This window comes from Lepidochelys kempii, chromosome 4 (assembly GCF_965140285.1).
Source record: "Lepidochelys kempii isolate rLepKem1 chromosome 4, rLepKem1.hap1, whole genome shotgun sequence".
Lineage (NCBI taxonomy): Eukaryota > Metazoa > Chordata > Testudines > Cheloniidae > Lepidochelys > Lepidochelys kempii.
In genome coordinates, this window is record NC_136383.1 from 92181918 (window position 1) to 92197407 (window position 15490).

Here is a 15490-nt window from a genome sequence, read left to right on the forward strand (position 1 = left end):
GGATAACTGCACCTGTGGCCCCCTCCTCTGTGGTATGCTTAAGGAATGCCCTTTCAGGTCTGAGGCCTCTAACTGTCACCTCTCTCTGAGCTGGGACCTGCATCCCTCTCCCTTCTCACCAGGAGTTAGGCTGTAGCTCCCTGGCAATTTGTGGAGATTATCCTGGCAGGAGTGACTAATATCCAGCACCTGTGCTTTGCTTTCTCTCCAAGGGTTCTGATCAATATATGCTAGTGGTTATCAGTAACCAAACAGCTCTCTCAAAGCAGAGTATATATATTGAAGGACAGAAGCCTTACAAAGAAAATATATAAAATAATAACAGGTCTAAATGCATCCTAAACATACAGCAGGGTTTGGCTCCTGCCTTGGTCAAAGGGTCATGGCTGTTCATTGGATTAAAATGAAGCCCTTTCTGTCAATTCAATCTGGCTCTTGATCCCCCAGGTTCTTTCTTTGTCTCCCGTGGCTTTTGAAACTGACCTGAAGCAGTATATGCCAGTCACTCCAGGGGGTTGTACTTCTCTGGAGCTGTTTTCAGTCCCAGGACAGCTATAATCTCCCCGGAGTGGTTTTTGTTCCTGAAAGACCAGTGATGACCCTCTCCCATGAAGCAGAATACAATCCCTAGCCTACAGTAACACATATGACATTCATAAAGTTAATACAATAGTCCCCAAAGACACTGCATGTGGTTGGCATACCTGTCACAGTAATATTATCAATTATAAACATAATTTGGCTCTAAACCTAATTTGGTTTGTACTTTGGGATACAACAGAAGTACAGCTTTTGGAAATGCTTTACCCAAGCATACAAAATTCAATTTAGTGAACTTTTTCTTCTAACATTTCTATGGCTCCTTTATGTGACCGTAAACTTTGGTGACGTGTCATATTAAGCTTCAGACTCTATTATATGGCCAGCTGCATTTCTAATACAGTGCAAAACTGACCTGGCTAAAAATGGTTAAGTTCCACTATGTGAACAGAATTTTGAATTTTAATGAAATTGCCTGATGGAAATTTCCCATTTTCACAATTAAATTTAATGACTTTCTAGCTGCAAAGTGATAGTTTTCTGCTCCTGGAAACTCTCTCTCATTTTCATTTTTATAACTATATTTTACGGTTGCTGAGAATTGCTGTTTTGCTTAAGTTTATTGAGTACTGCTGTAGTTTTTAAAAAGAACAAAACCACACAATGCAGGTCAACCCCCTGTACCTGACAGCCTTTAGAATTGTACCCCTGTATAATACTATTTACGGACCTCACAAATTTTGTCAGCGTAGGTGTGCAAGGCCTTTGGGTAAAGCATGTACGTGGGCATGTGGATTGTATTCCTAGCTTTGTCTGGGATCTTATACATGTCAATTAGGTTAAGATTTTTGTGAATGACCGGTGATTTTCAATGCCTCCATTTTTGAATGCCCAGCTTGAGACACCATAAAGGGGCTGCGTTGTCAGAACATTTTGAGTACCCACCCTCTAAAAAATCAGGCCCTCTTTAAGGTATCTCAAGAGGGGCATCCAAAACCACTAGTCACAATTTGGGTGTGTCAGTTCACAATCTGTCTACTGGGGATAATAATACTTCCCTAATACACCGGGGTATTATGAGATAAATTCATGAATGTTTGAGGGGCACCCACACTATGGTGAAGTGGGGCATATAAATTCATAGAAAGAAAATCTCACTTTGGCACTACTGAGCTGGAACCTTAGCCCTGATTGTCTTGCTCCTGAGCGCCCAGTTGCTGGCCTAAATTTGGTGTGCATCTGAACTCCACTTTCCCAGCCCATCTCTAATTAAGACTGATTAATCATGAGTTTGTTATTTAAATACACTTTTAATGGATGACACACGTTCAAAACAGATATTGCTTATGATGTTATTTTTTAAAATCTGAAAGGCTTATCCTGTGTTTTTTCCTTTCCCTTCCCTTCCAAGTGCTGTGCGGAGGAGACGAGAGCTTCTTATGTGCCAGTGGAATCTGCATCCCTGGGAAACTACAATGTAATGGCTACAATGACTGTGATGACTGGAGCGATGAGGCACATTGCAGTATGTTACTTTATATCCTTATAGTATTTGTCTAGACAGAACACTGAGTCCAGGGGAGCCTAGAAACAAAAGTCAACTATTGTAACAGGAAAAGAGCTTTGTGTAGCTTTTGTGTATATTCGCTTCTGGCCTCTCTTTCAGGTGCCTATGAATATGTTTGCCTTTGCCCAGCCTGACCACAGATTGTCTTTGTAGACCTTTTAAAGTTTATGTTTAGAAGCTTGATTTTATTGGCAGTTGAACAGCTAAGATTTCAAGGACCTATGGCGGTTAAAAGTATTATTGGACAGGACTGTGGTTTTTTTAATCGATAAGTAACTTGCCATAAAGACCATTTTTGTAAAGAGATAACCAGGTTACAAGTTTTGAGTGTATACTCTTCTGGTACTTGGCTTTGATTCTACAGCAGATACAAAATCATCTGCTTAGAAAGTTGTTTCTTCTCCAGCCCTGAATGTGTCTTTTATAAACAAATTTTACTATGAGGTGCCATGGAAAAGGAAAATATATATGCCCATTAAGTATCTTCATTTGTCATTTCCCTTCTCCAGTGTAGTATATATTTCAAAGCTCATACACATGATCATCTGTTTAGATGACTAAATTCTAAAACTAACCCCTGTGTTCAGAGACTCTGAAAAAATGAACAGTAGACAAAACAGTGAAAAGGGTAAAATAGGAAGAAAGAGGGGCGGTTTGGGGGATAAGTAAATAGATAGGGAAAATTATCAGAGAGTCAAATCAAAACTCTGGATCCAAATACACCCAAACTTTGAAAAAAATCAGATCTGGATTAGGATCTGAACTATGTAGCTTGGGCTCACTTCTGAAAATCACTTGCCTCTTATGGATTCCCAGAGGGAAACTATGTGTAACATGCATAAAATGCCTAAGTGAGTTAGGATTCTGAGTCACATTGGAGGTCCATAAATTAATGTGACTTAAATTCACAAATAATTTAGCTGCTTTGGGAAATTTTTACACATAGTTTTTATCTGGGAATCTATTAGAAGCAAGTCATGGCTGCCATCTCCTATAAGTCTCAATAGGAGTAAGGCTACAGGTTGCCAAACCTGTTGTGTTTTTACCCTCAGTGTTAACTCCAGTTTAATTTAGAATAACATTTTCAAAAGTACCTACATGATTTAGGATCCTATATCCTATTGAAAGTCAATTGAAAGGTTGAGGGCATAGAAGTAATTTAACAGTAAAGCATTACAGGGATGTTGTAATTATTAAAAAACAAGCATTACAAACTCAGAAAATTCAGAATTAAGATTAGATTGAAAAGAAATCCAAACATGTGAAGGTATGGAAATGCACAGTTAACATTAACTTGCATAACACTGTGCAATCAATATACAAATATGATTAGTGCATCAGTGTTTGTAATCCTAGATTAAATTAAATTGAATTTTAAAGACACAGATTTTTTTCTATTTTCTCCCCTCATAGTGGCACACAAGGGAGAGGTAAGGTTATTTGGTTGCCTTAACCATGCATTGTCCCCTGTTCTGACAGGGAGTACCACCTTCCCTTGAGGGCAGCTTCGCTTTTACTCTTATTGGAATAAGTAGCTAAGGGCAGGCTGTGGCCTCACTCTTATGGACAGCAATAACAGAGTGGCAGCCAATTTGAAATGGAAGAACATTATATGTCAGCCCCTGCTGAATAAGAAACTTTCAATTATGAAGAATAATAGCAAAAATTACTATTAATTCTAAAACAAATCTTCAAATATAGCTAATGTGTGGGATTTGAATGAGTTTTAGCTATGTGGGTAGGTTGAAGAGTCTGCATTGTTCAGATGCTGAGAGGCAAAAACATGGTCAGACACAGGGTGCTGTGGGATAGAAAGAGGTTGGGCACCAGGTAATTTTCAAAATAAAATTACCTAAAGAAAACAAACAATTATCAGACTTGATAATTGGGAGAACCAACAGTCAATTACATGGAATTACTAATTAATTGCTTCTCATATGAGGAGTTCAGGATAACCAAATCAAAAGATGGAATTATTGATTATGATTATTAATGAGACTGCACTCAAGGATTAACCACTTACATTTTACAAAGAATTCTTTTCCCTATACACTAAAGGATGTCCCCAAATAAACAATTGAATGTGACTTTGAAACATTTATTTAAACATCAAAATGAAAAAAGAAACTAATAATTAAATCAATAGGGATAATGCAAATGGGATACACCAGATAAAAACAGGTAAATAAAAGCAGTGATACAATGTAGCAATATTTAAAGCAATATGAAATTCTAAAATATAAAGTACATTGAAACAAAGTTGGTTAACTTTAGTGAATGAACTAGTATTAAAAAATTGAGTATAAAATTTGAAAACTATGAGCATCAACCAGTATGGTAAAAAGAAAAGGAGTACTTGTGGCACCTTAGAGACTAACAAATTTATTTTATTAAATTTCTGTAGCTCACGAAAGCTTATGCTCAAATAAATTTGTTAGTCTCTAAGGTGCCACAAGTACTCCTTTTCTTTTTGCGAATACAGACTTACACGGCTGCTACTCTGAAACCAACCACTATGGTATTCACTTGATTACCATAGACAAATTGGAGGATTGGGCCAAAAGAAATCTGATGAGGTTCAACAAGGATAAGTGCAGGGTCCTGCACTTAGGACGGAAGAACCCAATGCACAGCTACAGACTAGGGACCGAATGGCTAGGCAGCAGTTCTGCAGAAAAGGACCTAGGGGTGACAGTGGACGAGAAGCTGGATATGAGTCAGCAGTGTGCCCTTGTTGCCAAGAAGGCCAATGGCATTTTGGGATGTATAAGTAGGGGCATAGCGAGCAGATCGAGGGACGTGATCGTTCCCCTCTATTCGACATTGGTGAGGCCTCATCTGGAGTACTGTGTCCAGTTTTGGGCCCCACACTTCAAGAAGGATGTGGATAAATTGGAGAGAGTCCAGCGAAGGGCAACAAAAATGATTAGGGGACTGGAACACATGAGTTATGAGGAGCGCCTGAGGGAGCTGGGATTATTTAGCCTGCAGAAGAGAAGAATGAGGGGGGATTTGATAGCTGCTTTCAACTACCTGAAAGGGGGTTCCAAAGAGGATGGCTCTAGACTGTTCTCAATGGTAGCAGATGACAGAACGAGGAGTAATGGTCTCAAGTTGCAGTGGGGGAGGTTTAGATTGGATATTAGGAAAAACTTTTTCACTAAGAGGGTGGTGAAACACTGGAATGCGTTACCTAGGGAGGTGGTAGAATCTCCTTCCTTAGAGGTTTTTAAGGTCAGGCTTGACAAAGCCCTGGCTGGGATGATTTAACTGGGAATTGGTCCTGCTTCGAGCAGGGGGTTGGACTAGATGACCTTCTGGGGTCCCTTCCAACCCTGATATTCTATGATTCTGTGATTACTTAGGATACTAACAGCATCAATAGGTTGTTTACCCTAATTAAGACTAACTAGTAGCTAAAAAATATTAACATAATTCAACAGCTAAAGTTAAAAAAAAAGATATAAGAACATAAGAATAGCCATGCTGTGTCAGACCAATGATCCATCTAGCCCAGTATCCTGTCTCCTACAGTGGCTAGTACCAGGGCTTCAGGGGAACTGTACTGAACAGAGCAGTTGCAGTGAACCGCTTTGTCTTGTACTCTCAGCTTCTGGCCGTGAGAGGTTTAGGGTTACCCTGAGCATGGAATTACATGCCTGACCATTTTGGCAAATAGCCATTGATAGACCTATCCTCTGTGAACTTATCTAGTTCTTTGTTGAACTCAGTTATACTTTTGGCCAGCACAACATCCTATGGCAATGAGTTCCACAGGTTAATTGTGTGTGTGCACTGTGGATTTATATAGTAGCATTATGATATTTTTAGTCTTATTTTCTATCCCTTTCCTAATAGTTCCTAACATTCTGTTGGCCTTTTTGACCGCTGCTGTGTATTGAGCTAAAGTGTTCTTGAGACATAATAAAGTTTTTCAATCCCTGCTTTAAGTGTAAGACAGTAACTGGAACCAATACCAGTGCTTTCATAATAAAGAAATGTGCTAGTTACCCCAAATATTTTGATGTGTTGTTGATAGTTGAATTATTACATGGTTGATGATCTGTCTAAGAAGATAACGGAGAGGAAAAGAAAATGTGCTTTTCTCTAACTTTCTGTGCTTTAAACTAGTTTGCATAAACTAACAGTGCTGATACTGATATGTGGCATTCCTGTATTTAACAGGATCCAGAACAACACCTGGGAAACTTTTTACACTGGTGTAATTTAACAAAGTCCAAACTTTATTAGATCTTAGATAAGTTTGATCTGGAGTGAAGTTTGTTTTAATGCTCCAGCTGTAAACTTTTGGAGAGAAAAAAAGAGGTTTATGGAACAGCAGATGCAAACTTAACTACAGAATCAGAGATAAGGTTCTGGTTGTGTTAAGTAATTTGACCAGTTGTAAAACATCTGGCTCAACTCTGATCTCATTTACACTGGTATAACTTCACTTCTATGGAACTGTTCTCTGAAGATCAGTAGGTGGAAGCAAAGGCTTCTAGTAATGTAGATGGAGAAACAAATTTGAATCCTGATCCTGCAAACAATTAAGCACTTGTGTAACGTTGCTGACATGAGTAATCCTGTTGAATACAATGAGGTTGCTAATGTGAGTGACAATGAGATTGCTCAAGTTACCGACATGCTTGAAGGTTTGCAGTATCAGAATCTTGGTAGTCTTTTCTAGACCTGTTCATTTATTCCTGGCCCAGGGGAGGATTGTTTGTCCAGAGTGTTTTCTCTGGAGTGAACAGAATGAGGCTGTGGTGACAATGATGAATAATTTGCTGTGGAAGTAGCTTTCTCTTGGTTGTACACTGTGTTGATGTTTAGCCGTTCAGTTAAATTGATTTGATGTACTGTAATTAAGTCAGTCCTCAGTGTGTCTAGACAGTGATGCTACATAACTTCATAAAACTAAAAAAAGATTTTATTTCTTTGAAATGACGTAAAAGGCTTTCTGTAAACTAATTAACCAACAAACTCTATCTGGTTTCAGATCAGTAGACTTTAAAATGTAGTTAATTGTATCTTTGAAGGGGCACTGGACTGATTTAGGGTACATCTATATTTGAACTGGGATGTGTGATTCCCAGCTCGCATAGACATACCCATGCTAGCTTTGCTTGAGCTAGCTCCTAAAAATAACAATGTGTCTGTGGTGGCATGGGTGGCTGCTCAGGCTAGCTGCCCCAAGTACTGTCCTGCCTGGGACAATCCTACCCCCTGCGTGCACGCTTGGTGTGCCGCTGTGGACACATTGCTACTTGTAGGTGCTATCCCAAACACTGCTAACATGGGTATGTCTATGCAAACTGAGAATCGCACCTCCTAGTGCAAATGTAGATTTACCCTTAGGTTCAAAGGGCCAAATTCTGCTGTTGTAAACTGGCACAGCTGTATGGAAGTAAAAATATGGGATTATGTAAAAACACAATGGTTATTAAATTAAAGATGAAAAGAAATACTTCCATGAATATGTTTTGTGATTTAAACGAAAACATTTTTGTTAGTTTGTTTTAGATTTAAGCATAAGAGCATTATGATTTCTCCAGCATGTGACAGATGAGGAGGTCAAATTGTTGGCAAACAAGTACAGCAAAGTACTTATTTTTAAACAATTATGTAATCACTTCATTTAGGGTTGTTGTTTTTTTTAAATGTTCAAAACAATCATTGTTTTCTACTAATGTTTTGTTAAATTAAATAATAATTCCAAATGGCTGAAGAAATAGGGAGCTACCCATCTTGCTTGTCTGCTAACTTGTGGCTACACCTGGATTTTCTCAGGTGGACTCCTGCAACTGCATACAGCCCCATTGTTCTGCATGGGTGTAAGTGTCTGCTCAGGTGGACCCAGTTGCAGGATCTGGCCCCCTAGGGAGACAAATTCTGCTTATCTTCCTTGCATAAAAAGTGTCATTGACTTCAAGAGGACCACTCATGTGAAGAAGGTGAGTGAGATTTAGCCCATAGTCTGCAACAAAGAAAGGGCTTCTCAGCATTTGAATGCATGGGGAAGGCTAGAGATTTTCACAGTCAAGATCTATTATTTATTAGAACTCTTTATTAGTTCAAAGAATGTTTACATATTTTCCATGCAAACTTTTCTAATACATAATAAAAGTTACCTTAAAACAACTAGGGAGCTCTTCAGCCTCTCCTGAATTAATCTACTGGTTAATACTTCCATTATTTTGGATTATGTCAGAACACAGAATGTCTTTCTGGGAAATACATTAGTAGTAAAATCGCAGCTCTCATTGAGATGTCTTTTGTTATTTGTATTGCAGTAACATCCAAAGGCCTCAATCAAGATACTTTTATTTTTGAAAATAATTTATATCGCAAATGCAGGCTCATGAAATAGAGGTTATAAAAAGAATTACTGATACTAAAGAGATGAATCCCAGAGTGTTTTAAGTGGCCTGCATCAATAAATTATCAGTATTATATTGCACAGTGAATTATCTTCCTTTCCTCTCCTTGGCTTCTTCTGATACACCAAATAAATTATTTAGGTAACTTTTAGAGTCTAGACAATTGTAGAATCCAATGAGCCGTTTGCAATGATCGTTTCATGTTTTATGTGAGATACTGTCGTTTCTTTATTTTCAGGCAGATATTACACACACACACACACACACGAGATTAACATAGCAATTTTAATCATGAAATGTAAGAGACTTTTAAGTTATTAAGTTTACAAGTACAGGGGCAATTTCTGCCCTGACTTACACACTGTGCAACTTTACTGACGTGGATGGGTGTAACTGGAGGCAGAATTTGTCATACTGCATATAAGATTCCTTATACCCAATTTTACTAAACAAATCCAGTGAAATTATACAAACATATTTTAAAACAAATGACACAGAAGTTGCTGGAACTTAAAATTATCTTTAAGGGGTGGGATGGGGAATTGACAGACAGAAGAGTGTGTATTGCAATAGGGAAATTGAAAGGGCAAGTACGTTAATAGAGGTCAAAGGGCTGGTAAATCTGAAAGCTTGACCAGCCTTAACCAAACTGATATGAAACTTAAAAAAGATTTGGGTTTAATAGAGATTAGGAACAGGAATGAAGTTCAACTAATTTTTATTTTATGAAAACTGGCTTTGGCCCATCCCTAATGAAAATTAAATTCTACCAGTTAGAAGTGGTGGTTATGAAGTGGGATTTGTATAATGATGAGAATAAGTAGCTGTCTAATATATTATTGCCAAAACCTTAATGAAAACGTTAAGACATTTAGACTTGCATATTCACTTATTTCAGCCCTTGCAAAGACATCTGTGTGCCTTTGTTTAAATTACACTGTCTGAGTTTCAGAGTGCTGTTGTCAAGCTGTGCCATGCTCTAAATGTCATTTCTGTAGCTATGAAAGGATGATTGTAAATATGTATTAGGGCATGAATGCAGATCAAACAGTTAACTTAGCCAGAAGAGGGACCATGGGGAAAAGACAGCTTTGTTTTGTTTACAATGAGGAATACTAAGAAATAGATACAGTCAGAGTTACATACCGATGGGAAAAGATAGAGGCTTGCCAGGGTAGTTCATGCTGATACAGATTCAAGACAAATAATGTTTTGAATTTTAAACCCAGCGGGGTGCTGTTCTGCTCATATGAAATATACACAGAAGTCACATATTTTCATTTAGTTTTATGGTTTTGGAATTTGCCATTTCGTTCCTTTTCTCTTTTTTTATACACTGGTCTGAAAAATTCAAGACAGTGACATTATTTTATTACATTCTCTTACACACAGTGCTTGGCTTTAAGTCATAAGTTCAGATCTAAACTTCTGAAATAATGCAAAATTAGTAGAGAGAACAAATCTTTTTGTGGGGGTAAGAAGTGATTAATATACATAGTCCAAAATTAAGGTTGTTAAGCCTGGGGAAGCTCTACAAATTTACCAAACTCTCCCAAATTTGAGACCACTCCCTTAGTTCTATTAACAGAAGTGCTAATACTAAAGCAGTCAGGCCAAGCCTGAAGACTGTCAAGCCCCATGTCTAAGGTTGGGAAGAGGAGACCTGCACCCTCTGTGTGACTGGTTACTGCTTAAAGGTTTAGGAGCGCATGTTAATGAACTCCCTACCCTTTCTTCTCCCCCAAACAGTGCCATGAGCATTTCCAACCCCTTCTCTCCATGCAAAGAAGTGCAAAAGTGCTACAGTGATCTTCATGTGGCTCCTGTGTGCAAAGACAGAGGGTTTGAGGATGGATATTCATCTTCTAAAAAGAGTAATAAAAGATGTTACCATGTAGCAATATGTGTGGGAGTGTAGTGGCTGCTGGAGTTCTGGCCATTTTCCCTCCCGGATTACCAGGAATCATAGTTTCTTTATCTTGGTGAACTTTCTCCTCTTCCCTTGGTTGGCTGATTTGCTTTGGAACTCTCTGCCAGGAAGATCAGAAGTACATCAGAAGCAGGAAGCCTGCCAATCAGTGGGGCTACTGGATCATTAAGGTGCTAAAGGAGCTAATGCTGTTTTGGAGATGCTAAATTAATTCTTTGCATCGGTCTTCACTGCAGAGGATGTAAGGCAGATCCCACACCGGAGCCATTTTTTTTTGGTGACAGAGCTGAGGAACTGTCCCATTTTGAGGTGTCAGTAGAGGAGGTTTTGGAACAAATTGATAAATTAAACAGTAATAAATCAGCAGGACCAGATGGTCTTCACCCAAGAGTTCTGATGGAACTCAAATATGAAATTGCAGAACTATTACTGTGGTATGTAACCTATCACTTTAATCAGCCTTTGAACCAGATGACTGGCGGATAGCTAATGTAATGTCAATTTTTTTAAAAGGCTCCAGAGGCAATCCTAGCAAATACAGGGCACTAAGCCTAACTTCAGTACCAGGCAAATTGGTTAAACTATAATAAAGAACAGAAATATCAAACATATTGATGAACACAATTATGTTGGAAAAACGTCAAAATTGCTTTTGTAAAGGGAAATCATGCCTCACTAATTTATTAAAATTCTTTGACGGGGTCGACAATCTTGTGGACAGGGTGGTACAGTGGATATAATGTACTTGAACTTTCAGAAAGCCTTTGACAAGGTCCCTCACCAAAGGCTCTTAAGCAAAGTCAGCTGTCATGGGTTAAGAGGGAAGGTTCTCTCATGGATCAGTAACTGGTTAAAAGACAGGAAACAAAGGGTAGGAATAAATGGTCAGTTTTCACAGTGCAGAAAGGTAAATAGTGGGGTCCCCCACTGATCTGTACTGGGACTAGAGCTGTTCAACATTTTCATAAATGATCTGGAAAAAGGGGTAGACAGAGAGGTGGCAATGTTTTCTGACTATGCAAAATTATTCAAGATAGTTAAGTCCAAAGCTAATTATGAAGAGTTACAAAGGAGTCTCACAAAACTGGGTGCCTGAGCAACAAAATGGTAGATGAACTTCATTGTTGATAAATGCACTGGAAAATATAATCCCAATTATACATACCAAATGATGGGGTCTAAATTACTGTTACCACTCAAGAAAGAGATCTTGGAGTCATTGTGGATAGTTCTCTGAAAATAACTCCTCAATGTGCAGTGGCAGTCAAAGAAGCTAACAGAATATTAGTAACCATTAGGAAAAGGGTACATAAAACAGAAAATATCATAATGACACTATCTAAATTCAGGGTATGCCCACACCTTGAATACTGTATGCAGTTCTGATCCTCCCACCTCAAAAAAGATATGTTAGAATTGGAAGAAGTACAGAGAAGGACAACAAAAATGATTTGGGGTATAGAACAGTTTCCATACAAGATTTTAAAAAGCTGGAACTGTTCAGCGTAGAAAAGAGATGACTAAGGGGGGATATGATAGAGCTCTATAAAATCATGAATGACATAGAAAAAGTGAATAAAGAAGTGTTATTTACCCCTTCACATAACACAAAAACCTGGGGTCACCCACTTAAATGAATAGGCAGTACGTTTAAAACAAACATAAGGAGGTACTTCTTCACACAATGCACAGTCAATCTATGGAATTCATTGCCAGGGGATATTCTGAAGGCCAAAAGTATAATGAGGCTCAAAAAAGAATGAGATAAATTCATGTAGGATAGGTCCATCAATTGCTATTAGCCAAGATGGTGAGGGATGAACCCCCCTGCTCTGAGTATCCGTAGTTTCTGACTGCCAGTAACTGGGACTGGACGACAGAGCATGGATGACTCGCTGATTGCCTGTTCTGTTCATTCCCTCTGAAGCATCTGGCATTGGCCACTGTCAGAAGACAGGATACTGGGTTAGATGGATCATTGATCTAACCCAGTATGGCCGTTCTTACATTTCTTATCTCTCTTTTTATATTGTCTCTCTCTGGCCGGCATTAAATAAGCCTAGAGAAATCCTGTCTTCTCTCTTGCTGGTATGTTGGTGCTGTCTCTCAGATTACTGGGAGCTCTTTGAATTAAAGCACTGAGTCTCAATATGGAGGTGCACATCTCTCATGTTTACTGGACATATCTATATTGCATGAAAGTCTACATATTATACTGACTAATCTCATTGTGTCTTAGCCCAGCATGCTTTGGGGGAAGTGTGAAAATAGAAGGATTTTGTGTGGTAGATTGAGAATTCTTGGGTTGTTCTTAAATCCAGGTCAAGAATCAGGGAGAGATCTTTCTTGTGTGTGTACTTGTTATAGCTGCTCCATGCTGTGGTACACCAAACCCCTAAGTAGAGCCCTACCAAATTCATGGCCATGAAAAACATGGCACGAACCATGAAATCTGGTCTCTCCCGTGGAATCTGGTCTCCCCTGTGAAATCTGGCTATTGTAGCGGAGTCATGGTATTGCCACCCTTATTTCTGCACTGCCTTTAGAGCTGGGTGGCCAGAGAACAGCATAACCTTATCCTTTCTATCAATGAATCAATCTCTTATCTCTAAATTACAATTTGGCAGGTACTAGCATCAATTTACTACTGCCATCAGATATGACAAAACAAAACAATGTACCTGTTACGGTTTTGTTAATTATGCTACCCCAAAAAATTAATTGTGAGTAATTTTCTGTACTTTAGTGTCTCACACTATAACAATGTGGAACAACACTGAATTAAGAGGATAGTCAGTATTTTAGACTGAACACAAGAGTACTTACTGGCAGTGTTCCCTCCAATTTTTCCCACCTATATGCGGAATGAATTTTGTTATGTGCACTAATATGGAGGTGATGTGTGACACATCACCTTCATATTGGTGCACGTAAGAAAATTAATGTGGTGGGGGTGGGGCTGAGGGGTTCGGAGTGTCAGAGGGGGCTGGAGTGCAGGGGTGTGAGGGCTCCGGCTGGGGGTGCGGGCTCTGGGCTGGGGCAGAGGGTTGGGTGCAGGGGGTGAGGGCTCCTGCTGAGGGTGCAGGCTCTGGGGTGAGGCCAGGGATGAGGGGTTTGGGATGCAAGAGGGTGTTCTGGGGCTATGCCAGGGAGAGAGGACTCTCCCCAGCTCTCTCTTCCCACAGCAACACCTAGGCTGTGGGGGAGAGGTGCCTCTCCACAATGTGGCAACTCCGGGGCTGGGGCCGCAGGATTGGCACCCCTCCCCTGGCAGGACTGGGCTGGGGCTGGGTTTGGGCCAGGGGATGGGCATTGTGGCAAGTCTGCGATGGGGCTGGGTTTGGCACGTGGGAGGGCCGCCCTGGCCCAGCTGATCCAGGCACCCTGGCTGTGGCAGACTTGGGGCTCGGGGAAGGGTACCCCACACCAGTCCGGGCTGCCCCAGATGCAGCAGGTTGGGGGCTGGGCTAGTTTGGGGCGGGGGGAGAGCCTTCCCTCCCTTGGCAAGTCCCTGGACGGGTTCTCTGAGTGGTGCTAGGAAGGCTGCTGCGCGGCCACGCAGCTTACAGGGAACTTAGCCTACTGGGTCCTTTGTCCCATCTGCCACACAATTGACAGTCATGGAAAGAAAGAATAAACCCACTTGGGGATGTCTGTATTAGTAGATCATTTGGAGAGAAAATAGTGGACCAGATTCTGTGCTCACACCAGTGTAAACCCAAAGTTATGCCTTTGAAGTCATTCTAGTAAGATCAAAGTCAGGCCCACAAGTTCTTATAAGTAAAAGATTTAGGGTCAGATTTTCAAAACAGCTTACTCTTTGTTTAGCTGTGGCCCTTGAAAATCAAGAGTGATCCTGGGTGGTCTAGAAGTGAGGATGGGAGTAGGGATAAGAAGTCACAATTGCTATAATTTCTGAGCCCCGGAGAATAATTCATGAGCACAATATTGGACAGTTCCATGCTGTTAAAATCATTGGATACAATGAGAAATTGTTATGCATGTGCTATTTCACAATAGGTTAAAATGATTTTCATAATGTAGCCCTAGCTCCCTCTGCTTTGGGTCTATAACACAAAGTCAGGCCAGATGGCTGCAAGAGAGTCTTGGTAGGCCGATATGTTAGCCCCAGAATATTAAAGGCTCTTTTCCCTATAAACTGAGAAGTGGTTACCTCAGGTCAATTAGGGACACCTGATTCCAACTAAGGGCTGCCTGAGGCCTTTAAAAACCCCTTCTCTGGGCAGAGAAGAGGGGAAGAGAGAGAGAGAGAGACAAGCTGTTGCCAGGCTAGTGGCAGCAGAGAAATAAGCTGTTCCAGGGTGAAAGGCTGTGCTCCTTCCGTTAGGGAAACAGCCAAACCTGAGCGCCTGCTGGAGGGAGGACTAACACCCCAGGACAATCAACAGGACGACACCCTGCACCAGTGAGGGGCAGCGAAAGTTACCCCCCTGGGGTTTTTTTTGTTTATGAGACTGTTTCCTTTTTGTTTGGTGGAGGATAACCCCAAAGGCCAACCCTCAGCCCTGAAATTGGGACTAAGGGAGCACAGAAGGGGGAAGGCAAACCCTGCCCTGAGAAGGGTTGCCCACCTCAGGCCCACCATTGCCAGAGGGGGCAGCGCTAAATCTGGCGAGAGAAAGGAGGTGCCTTGCCACACCTGGTGTTAGGAGTGGGATAGACTTCGTGGCAAACTGTCCCACGGCAAGGTAAATCACTTCCACCCCCAAAATGGACGATGTAGTGAGGGCACCAGTACAGGCCACAGCAGCAAAACAAAAGACTACCAGGGTCCAGATGGCTGCCCAACAGGAGTCGGTATAGCTACAGCAGGAAACAAATCAACTGCTGATGTGCCAGCAGCCCAGGATCGAGCCACCCTGAAGGAGGTCATGAACCAGCTGAAGGCCCTGACCGCTCTGACCCATGGCCATGATGGGACATGGTCCCTAAGGGCAAGTAGTTACCTACAGAAGATGACAGTGGAAGATGATGTGGAGGCATATCTTCTTGCCCCCAAGAGAATGGGCCAACGTGAGGCCTGGCCCCAAGACCAGTGGGCCAGCATCC

At 40.8% G+C, this 15490-nt stretch overlaps 1 protein-coding gene across 1 annotated transcript in view; it reads left to right on the forward strand.

Moving 5' to 3' along the window:
* CORIN (corin, serine peptidase) overlaps positions 1–15490 on the forward strand; it is a 321969-nt gene that overhangs the window by 202473 nt on the left and 104006 nt on the right. Inside the window, exon 6 of the mRNA XM_073342123.2 lies at positions 1952–2065. Coding sequence (XP_073198224.2) covers positions 1952–2065 — 114 coding nt within the window. The remainder of the gene's footprint in view (positions 1–1951; positions 2066–15490) is intronic.